The following is a 10,722-nucleotide window of genomic DNA, read 5'->3' on the forward strand; positions in this document are numbered from 1 at the left end:
AAACATTGTGTGTAGCACAGATTGTATCGGTGTAATTATTATTAATTCAAGGTTCCATTATTTGTAACCAATTACCAGACCCTGCATTTAAATATTTAGTGAGAGTATAATTGAAGCTGAGTGTAGAGGGGCATGAAATACAACATCGGTACAAAGAATGTGTTCTATAGACATTTGGGGAAACTTCTAACCACAAAGGATTAAGACATCTGCATTGTGCCAAACAGGAAGTCCGTTTTCAGGTATCTAAAATGAAAGCCCAGAAAACGAACACAGCCGAGATGTGCACAGATGTATGGTTGGAAAGCACAAATGTAATAAATTAAACATGACGACGGAACTTAAAGACGAGCAGAAACTGGCACATGTGCACATCTGTCTCAACAACCCTGTCTTAATCTCTGAATATATTAGTTGGAAACAAAACCTCTTAGAGCTTTCTTATGTTTTATCTTGGCCTTTTATTATTGCATGGAGTGAAGGGACAGTTTCCAGATAAACCTTATGCATGTCACATGGCAAAGTGCATGTTGTGTTTTCCAAGCTCAGCAACAACTGTAGTCAATAATCTTAGCTATTGTTTCCAAAAATATAGCTCTATTATACCTTTTTTTAGCAGCTATCTGTTTTACAGATCAGTCTGTGATCTGGGATATTCTAGAGATAATGCCACTTGAGATGGGGATCTGGTGCCAGAACTCCTTCCATATTGATGATATATAAGCCTTTTTTGGCATAAGTATGATGAATAGCAGTGTTTCACATCATATGAAGCTCTCTTAAAATGCAACATGTGCAAGGGAATCACCTGGACTCATGGTTAATATTATACGCGGGGTGTCTTAGTATGTGTCTAGAACATGTATGGAGGAGGCGGGTCGAAAGTTCCTGGCACCTCCATCAGCCTGGGAATTCAAGGACGGGTAACTACACCCTCTAGATGACATGGCCACACCCTGTTTGGTAGAGCATCTACAAGGGGCAATCAATGGGGTATGGCCACACCCCCTCTTTGTACCATGTCTTTAGTGGTGTTTTTTGAATGAAGCCAAGCAACATTTCTGTTTCTTTCAATATATATTGGTTACTGGGTGTACTGCTCGTTGGCAGGCTAGCCAATGTAGAGTCATTTCACTTTACCAAGTTTGCAATCTAATCACTGATAATGCAAATATGGGAAGAAATGCAGTTCCAGCTGTTTATGCTTAGGTATTTATAGATAATTATATAAACCAGTTGAACAAAAAGTATGAACACGGCATATACAGTATATCTGTCCAAATTTCCATGCCGTGATATTTTAACAAAACAATATATTAAATTGCAATCTTTTTTTTTAAACTTCGTAAAAAATATATATTTTTTTATACACTTGAAGCTCTTGAAACATTTTACAGTCATTATCTAAATTTAAGTACTAAGTAATTGGATTAGAAATTCTACAGATTAATTATCATTATGTCATTGTAGTAAACAATGTTTTTATAAATCAATTCTATCAGAGTACGAAATAAAATCTCTCATGTGAGTAGTGGGTAAGAGAAGACCGCTACCTCTAGTTGTTGATATCCTGTCCGTCCCCTCCGGGAAGAGGCAGCCAGGTGGGAGGTCCGGCAAGGCATGGTGCAGGTGGGTATTGGCATTGTGATTGCATCATCATGCCACCCCCTTCCTTCCTGCTATGTTAAGGCACGATTAGGGCATTATAAAGCAGGGACAGGACTATGATGAACTGATTCAGTGTAATTTGCATCGTCAAGCTGTCCAGACCACCCAATGTACCGTAGTAAAGTGGGCGGCTTCAAGCAGTAGAGAGGTGCTTTTCCCATGCATCTGGTATTAATCCAAGATTCAGGATTAATACCAGATGCATTCCGGGACATTCCGGTATGCCTCTACCAACTCATTTTAATTACAATTCAAAACCTAATACAATCATTTGCAAATCATAGATATACAGGTTGAGTCTCCCATATCCAAAATGCTTGGGACCAGGGTTTTTTTGGATATCTGAACATTCCGTATTTTGCAATATGTGCATACTATAATGAGATATCTTGGGAATGGGACCCAAATATAAACACAGAATGCAATCATGTTTTATATACACTTTATACACACAGTCTGCAGGTAATGTTATACAATATTTTTAATAATTTTGTGCCTTAAACAAAGTTTGTGTACATTGAACCATCAGAAAGCAAATGTTTCACTATCTCAGTCATGCTAAAAATATAACGTGTTTCGGAATATTTGAATATGGAAGACTCGCCTGTAAAATGTTTGTACTTCGGTTGAAATAAAGCGCTTATGCTCTATAACCGAAAGTCATGCCTGTCCTGCTGAAAATGGGACAGTTGGGAGGTATGAGGTTATCACATGCATCTGCGAAGAACTTAGTGCTTTCACAACTTCCTGTTTATTATCGCTGATGTATTTATTTGAAAAAAGGCTGTCAGGTTTCATCGGCGGGGGGGCATGTCACGGAAATGCGTGTCCGTGGCCCCCACCCCCTGTTCGCAATGCCGAGATTAACATCATTGTGAAGCAGGGGTCGGGGCCAATAACGCGATTCAGCTCGAATTGCGTCACCGGCCCTACCGCTGCAGGGGTTTCTACTGTAAACGCGCGGGGGACCCAAACGGGTCGGCGACCTGCCTTTCCGGGGGCCAGGAGCGCCACACGATTTTCGGTAGTACAAAACATTGCAGGGCAAGGTTTAATAAATCAGTTTATTTGAACACCAGGCCCTAGTTTAGCAATCTGCTGGCCACGGACCGTTGAGGATTTTCTACCCAAATGGAGATTTGCACTTTGACTAAAATTATCCTTTAATGCTTCATAGAAGAACATGTTTCCACAGCATTAATAAATAAAAATTGTTCATTAAATAATTTTTTGAGGGTTAACAAGATCTAAATGAAGTACTTGGTCATATGAAGCCCTTTGCACTGAGAGAACTGCATAAGAAGTGTGGCCTTCACAAAGGAGGTCTCAATGTGCAGCATGTGCACAGCGTAGTGTAGTCTCCACTCCATCACCTTATCATGATGGTTCACTCTCCCCAATGTAATTATATTTGAAATTACCAGTGAGGTCATTTGGATCTGATCATGTTGTAGAATTGGAGCAGTGGCCTGATTGATGGTGGTGGCCGGCAATGAGTGCTGCATTTAGCACAAAACCCTGCTCTTAGCCTCCTTTGTTCCGCAGCATAATAAAAGCGTCCCTCTCTAGGTAAGGGGGAAGGGGGACACGTAACTCATCACATTTCCTATTAAGGCACATATGACCCTAGCTGTATGCTAATTGTTAATTTTAATGGTTACCTTAAACAAATCATATATTTTTCATATTAATCTGTAGCTCAAAATATTATTTGGATTTTGCCTTAAGGTACTAATATACTGAATAAATGCACACGCTGTTAGCCTGATTCTAAGTCTGACGCTGAAGTGCATGCAGCAGAGTCTATTGGCGGGTGCATGTCTGTGACTTTATGCAAATGGCCTACAAGCTCCTTACATTGTGCACATATGTTCACACGACTGTTCAAGCTGTGAGACGCTCACTTTTAGCATTCATGCACGCTGTAATACTGATCGGAGCGTCCTTATACGCCATCATCGGTCACACCATCATATGGCCTCCTATGCCTGTGCTCCTGTGAATGCAGCCAATTGCAATGATACTCCAATAACAACCCCACTGAATGGACCATTTTTGCGTGCAATTCTAGCCACCTCCCAGGAATGGCCATCTCTTTGCCGGTACATTTCTTATACCGTCTGACTCTACCGCAACAGCACCTTTAATGTGGTACGCTCTGTGTAACGCATGCGCCATAGGGGCTTTCAGAATTTTTTGCACATCTGTAGTTGTAAATGATGGTTCTACTGCATGAACATCGGCTTTGTGTGCGGATTACGTGCGGTTCAGAATCAGGCCCTAAATGTCTTATTTCTCTTTAGTCTAATTGTGAATGTACATTTATTTGTTTCTTTTTTCCTTCTGTCTTTGGAAAGTCCAAAACTTTTAACCTCTCTGCAGCAACTTGGAAATTACAGCATGGAAAGGAGCACAGGGCAGTGCTAGAAAATCTCAATTAGAAAGTATAATTTAATAGAACGTGTATTGAACCAAATTCATCGATTAATGCAGATGATATAGCACTTTCATTGATTCAAAGCAAACGATTTAGTGTTGAGAGCTCAGAGCCAAAACGATGCTACAAAACTCAGTTTTATGCTGTCCTTGAGAATTCCTTCACAAAGAAATTCTTTGTAATGTTCAGGGACTAGGTAGAATGCGGTATATGTCAGTCTGATCCCTGAGGATTGTATTTTGTACTCTTAGAGCTGTTATGAGCCTACATTATATACAAGAAGTAATTTTCCTTAGGGGTGCTTGACTTGTTTGTGTCAATATTACAACATTTTAAGTCACGTACAGTATATGCTTCTGGGAACAGAGCAGGAGCCAGTCAGACTCATAATGGTCTGCATTCATTAATAAAGGCAGAGGCTTCTGTCCCTCCATTGCCCACAACAGGGATGCCTGCCTGGTCAGATGGGACTCGTACACACACATTTAAAGAGCGCTTTATTCTGAGTGGGCAGGAGATGAAATGCAGGACTTGCAGGCATTTCCGAAATCCGCTATATGCCTGAGAGTTGGGATGACCTTAATAGGTCAGAGAAGAATGCAGGTCAAAAGACTTATTATCCGGACTGTTGGAAAGCAATTGCTTTTGTAAGAAACAAACAATAAAAACCCTGAAAAATACGAAAAGTGCTTAAAGGCAGAGAGTATTTTTTAAAGTCTCTTGTTTCTGTAAATGTAATGTTGCTTAGATAAGAATAAACAAGGCTCAACTTAAAAAAAAAAACACAGTACATGTGAATGCAATATCTACTGTATAATCATATATAATATAAAAAAAAATCTAAATCTAATTGCATATATATATATATATATATATATATATATATATATGACAAAATAGCATACAGAGGAACTAAAAGTCTCAGCTTGGCTAGTAAGCCAGGACATGTATGTATATATATATATATATATATATATATAAATGACAAAATAGCATACAGAGGAACTAAAAGTCTCAGCTTGGCTAGTAAGCCAGGACATGTTGGGACTCGTAGTTAGGCAACCTGTGGCCATCCAGCTGTTGTATATCAAATTACGCAGAATTAAATCTGTTTAATGATACAAATTCTGCTCACAAGAAGCACATACTGTACCGTAATTAGTTAATCAGTAATGATGAATTACTTCTGTTTGTGTTCTTGAACTATGGAAAAAACCATGCTGCTCCAGTGCTGTCACCACCTGCTGAAATGATTTTGTACTGTACATCACGTGCTTTCTTCTGTCTATAGTGGTGCAGAATGTGTCTATTCCAGGTTTTGAATTCAGATAGCAAACATTTTAAGGAACAGAACTGAGTTATATGGTAGAAGGGGTTTTCTCCCTGTAGACAAGATCTAGTATCTGCCTAATAAGCTTATTTGTAGTGTGCACATTAACCATATTTTCCCTTTATTCTAATTACCTTAGACCGCAGAACCTCAAAATATGTATGTATGTATATATACAAAAAAAAAATAATTAAGCATAAATGTATACCCTGTAGCAGAATTTGTCATATAGTGATTTTTCCACTTAAGATGATGCACAACTGGAGGGACTACTGAAGATAGTTCACGATGATATAGACATCAGTAGTCCTTCCAGAAGTGCATCAGCTTATGTATTGGCAACTGTAAGTCAGTACTGTATATGACATTATATTTATGTAGTGATGTGTGCATTTATGCTACGGAATTGTGTGTTTTTTTTATAGTTAGAATAAATGTGACTTAATTGTTTATAGGGAGCCACATGTTTTCTTAAGGTGCCCACACACATACCGATGTCCTCACGATACGATTTTATGGCCAATTTCCTCATGAACTTTCACGGGAGCTCCCTTGCCGTCGTGATCACGATTTGGAGTTAAAAATGTCCAATCTGACTAAAGATCTATCTTGCAGCCAATGCATTGTATCCCAGATTGGCTAATCTGCCCTGCAGCATGGCAGATCAGAAGATGCGATGTACGACAAGCGGGGACGCGCATCGGCATCGTGCTCGTGAGTATTAACTCACGATTTGTACTTTTTTTACCCGATTCGTCGTCATCGGCCAAATTGTGTAAAATGTCGCTATATGTGTGGGCACCTTTATCCTTAGGATATTTCCACAGTTTTGTCATACAGTTCATAGTGCTGGCATACCTTTTCTTTTCATGTTTTGTAGCATTCAGGGTTGGTACATTTGCTATTCCAACAACTGAATGGATTACTTTTATACAGGCTTGCCTACCCTCCTGATTTGGCCGGGAGCCAACCGAATATCGGGTGCTGCAGCCGCCATCCCTCCCTACCCCCCCGCAAAGTTAATATCAAATCCCACAGCAGCAGGGGGCCCAGTGACGAAATTTGTGATGAGGGGGCGGGGCCATGATGCGATCTTGCGGACATGCCCCCGGAACACCCGGGCCACACCCCCGCAACGGAATTAATGTGCGGCCATGCCCCCCGCTGTAAACTGACATTCAGCTCCATCCCGGAAGGAGGGAGCTGAATGTCGGCAAGTATGCTTTTATGACCAATATAATAGAATATTTATATATGTAAAATTTCTATACATTTGTGTGTGTGCATATGTGTGTGTATGTGTATATATATTAGGGATGTGCAGGCTCGGATAGGTTCGAGTTTGCACGTGGAGTTCGGATTTTTCCCTCCAAAAAAACGGAACTCAGAACGAGGCAAAACGTCATCTTACATGGACGAACATCATCATTCCTGGTCTTTTGTCCAGGAATGATGATGTTCGTCCATGTAAGATGACGTTTTGCCTCGTTCTGAGTTCCGTTTTTTTGGAGGGAAAAATCCGAACTCCACGTGCAAACTCGAACCTATCCGAGCCTGCACATCCCTAATATATATATAATATATATACACACACACACTAGCCATTGCGCGCAGCTTCTCCCACAATGACATTGCTTCTGCCAACATATTTTTTTTTTTTTAGGTGTTCTAGTTGTATTACTTTGCATAGAGACCCTGTCGCGGGAATGGCCACATGACCAGAAGCTCTATACAGACTGGTGGTAGCAGCGCCTTCTCCCACCACTCACACCAATGTCACTGTGTGCCCTGTGCATAGATTGCTATGTAGCCTATCCTATTCACCTACCACTCACACCAATGTCACTGTGTGCCCTGTGCACAGACTGCTATGTAGCCTATCCTATTCACCCACCACTCACACCAATGTCACTGTGTGCCCTGTGCACAGACTGCTATGTAGCCTATCCTACTCACCTACCACTCACACCAATGTCACTGTGTGCCCTGTGCACAGACTGCTATGTAGCCTATCCTATTCCCCCACCACTCACACCAATGTCACTGTGTGCCCTGTGCACAGACTGCTATGTAGCCTATCCTATTCCCCCACCACTCACACCAATGTCACTGTGTGCCCTGTGCTCAGATTGCTATGTAGCCTGTCCTATTCCAGTGAACGCAGGCACAAAGCACCTCTACCCCCACCACTTACTGACCGCACACATGCTGCCACACCTATCTCTTGCATTGATGATATAAATACATTTTGGTTTTGTTATTGCTCAGCTATAACTTGACTGAACGAGATGAAAAGAAGTGCAGGTTATTCCTAGGAGTTTCTACTACAATGACAATTGGTGCAGTAGTTTTGCACCAACTTGGAACAAACAGACACAATATTCTTCTCATATTAGCATGTATATATATTCATTATTGAGGAGGATCTCACCCTTTTTTCTTTGTGTGATATATAAATGTCCCAATTATCACTACAGTCTTTTTGCCTGTATAAAACTAACTCTGAGGGGTCTATTCCATACATGCCTACACTCCCGAAAGTCGCGGGAGGCTCCCGTTTTTTTCGGGTAACCCCCCGCACTCCCGGCAATGTAGGCACTTCTCCCGCATCCTGCCCACTTCCTAGTGAAGTGGGCAGAATGGGGAGAAACTTACCTTCAATCTGCGGTCTGTCGTTAGGGGGCGGGGCTTAATGATGCGATTCTAGTATAATCGCGTCATTTGGCCCCGACCCCCATTAAAATATGCGCGATTCCCGGGCGTTTTGCCATGAGGGGGTGGGGCCTAATGACGGGAATGGCCCGGCCCCCCATCACTGCGTGACTGCTGCCTCTCCCCAGCATTCTCCCGGGGAGGGCAGATTAAAAGTAGGCAAGTATGGTCTATTCATGCCGCAGTGAAAAACTTCAGTATCATGAAGCATTTCAGAAAAGAGATTCACTGCTCCTTCCCCATCACTCCGCCCCTTTGTGTCCAGTGTGCTCCTTGTGATGTGGGCAGATGCTGGATCGCAAAGCACTGCCGGCGTATGCGCAAAGTGAAGAAGACTTATCGGACTCCCGATATGTCTGCCTTTGTGCTGCTTCCTGGGATCAGGGAGGTGCAAATTATCGGAGGACGTTGCTGGAACGGGTACGTTTTCATGAACGGCTACAAAACATTACTATACAGTACATCGCATCTATATTATGCAATATATATAGTGATATTTTCCGCCAGTCAGTTTATTTTCTACATGAATAGAGCCCATAATGCTTATATTCCTAGTACGCAGACTTATAATACCTCTGGAGTAAAAGGAATACATACCTAAATGCAGCATGATTAAAACAGAAAGATAGCGTCTTCCAACTCTATGGTGTTTCTATGGTAACTACGGTAGTTGACGAGGTTAGCCTTGGGCTGGGCGTGCATGCATACAATGACAATCACAGATATAGATTGCACTCTTCATTTAATAAATATTGCTCCTCCCTTATTGCAGTACTTCAATAATATTTAGACTGAGATTACCTCATATTGTAATTATGTCCAGATTTTTATGCTGTAAAAGAAATCTGAAACGAGGACTACTACTTTTTGTTGGTTACATCAAAGCAGAGTGCCATCTAGGACCTATACAAATCTAGTATGATCTCTCTCTCATTAACCCTTCCGTTCAAGATCTCTTTACATTTCCTGTTATTATTGATCAATCTCTGTGGTATTGCTTCTTCCCAGCAATAGAAATAAACTGTTAAATATTTATTATGGACTTGATTGCATTCCATTCATAAAATGTTCAGTTATTTTCCTCTGAAAAAGCTTAAGGGGTCTATTTACTAAGCAGTGTTAGGAGACAGAGTGAAAAGTGATAAGGTGCCAGCCAATCAGCTCCTAACTGCCATCTCACAGGCTGTGTTTGAAAAATGACAGTTGGGAGCTGATTGGCTGGCACTTTATCACTTCTCTCTCTGTCTCCTAACACTGCTTAGTAAATAGACCCCTAAATATGTCTGGAGCGGTAGCCGCATACTGCACACTGAGTCACCTCTCATTTCTTTTCTTTCAGAATCACACAATGACCCAACATAGCAGTTAATGCAAAAAACAGATTCATCTGAAGATCATTTGGAGGCACAGAAAAAGGGAACATGTTTTAATCTTTGCACGCAACTTTGATTGTTCATGTATACTATTCAAAAAGCATTGTATTTTACCATAAAACTTGTATTATTGGAACTGTTGGATGTTCATGTGTTTGGACGTTTCAGCACCGGATAAACTTATTGTATATAGTGTTGCACATGTATTATGTTGTTCAATACGAAAACTGTCTTATAAAGACCGTTGACTTGGGCCCTATTCAAAGAAAAGAAATTGAAAACCTGCAAGGAAAGAGGCCGACGTAACTGTGCTCCTTTGCAGACAGAGCAAGAAATATGGTTGCATATATTCCAACTTTGTTCCCAGTAGATCTTGTCTTTAATCCTCATTTTAATATAAAACAGCTGAATTGAAGATTTCTTTTTTATACTGCAGCAGAAGATTCTTGCACAGAAAATATCTTGAATAAGGCCTATATAAATATATACATACATACATATTTATATATATATATTTGTAAGCCTTGCGGTATGGCAAATAGCATTATCATATATGCAATAGTCGTTCTGTAGGTTGCCTGAATCTTTTCTCCGGAAGATCATTTTGATGCTTTGTGTGTCCAAATGTTTTTTTTATTTTCTTCTTCTTTTTTTTGTTTTTCTAAACGATGATTTCACACAGCCAAAACTCTTGAATCGTTAAACTAAATTGTATGTTATCGTTATTAATGTTTACTCTGCCGTCTGAACCTGGAGATTACTGGAATTGTTTTCCAAGAGAAAATAAATTCAATTTACCATTACGTGCAAGTGTTGTTATTTGTATTCTTTGCTTATAGTGTTCTGGTCACCTACACATAGTGTAGGCAGCCAATTGACAAGCCTAGCTGCTGATGTTAAACTGGACCACACCATACTTAACTAGACTTTAAAGATGATCCGACTGGGAGAACCATACAGGTTGTGGGGTGGCGCTATGAATTGTATCATCGTATCCCCGCTGTAGGAATGCCACGATTTCCAACTGCAGGGGGCAGGGTAATAATATTGTGAATAATCAGTCTCAGAAATCACGCCTTAAAGCCCCAGAACGCCCACTTCGCTGAGAAAGTGGGTGGCATTCAGAAAGCTGATATACAATGACCCCTGAAATATGAGGAAATTCCCTGATCTTTGGGGGTCTACCTAATATCTGGGAAAGT

General features: G+C 40.7%; 1 protein-coding gene across 6 annotated transcripts in view; it reads left to right on the forward strand.

The window, feature by feature from the left end:
* The window catches only part of ZNF521 (zinc finger protein 521), a 338,210-nt gene extending 327,887 nt beyond the window's left edge, over nt 1–10,323 (forward strand). For all 6 annotated transcript variants that reach the window (XM_088469597.1, XM_088469593.1, XM_088469592.1 and 3 more), the window contains one exon: nt 9,487–10,323. In XM_088469597.1, coding sequence (XP_088325723.1) covers nt 9,487–9,516 — 30 coding nt within the window. In that variant the 3' untranslated portion in view covers nt 9,517–10,323. The remainder of the gene's footprint in view (nt 1–9,486) is intronic.
* The last annotated feature ends 399 nt before the right edge of the window (nt 10,324–10,722 follow it).

The sequence above is a fragment of the Taudactylus pleione genome, unplaced genomic scaffold (genome assembly GCF_031769625.1).
Source record: "Taudactylus pleione unplaced genomic scaffold, aTauple2 ptg000093l, whole genome shotgun sequence".
Classification (NCBI taxonomy): Eukaryota; Metazoa; Chordata; class Amphibia; order Anura; family Myobatrachidae; genus Taudactylus; species Taudactylus pleione.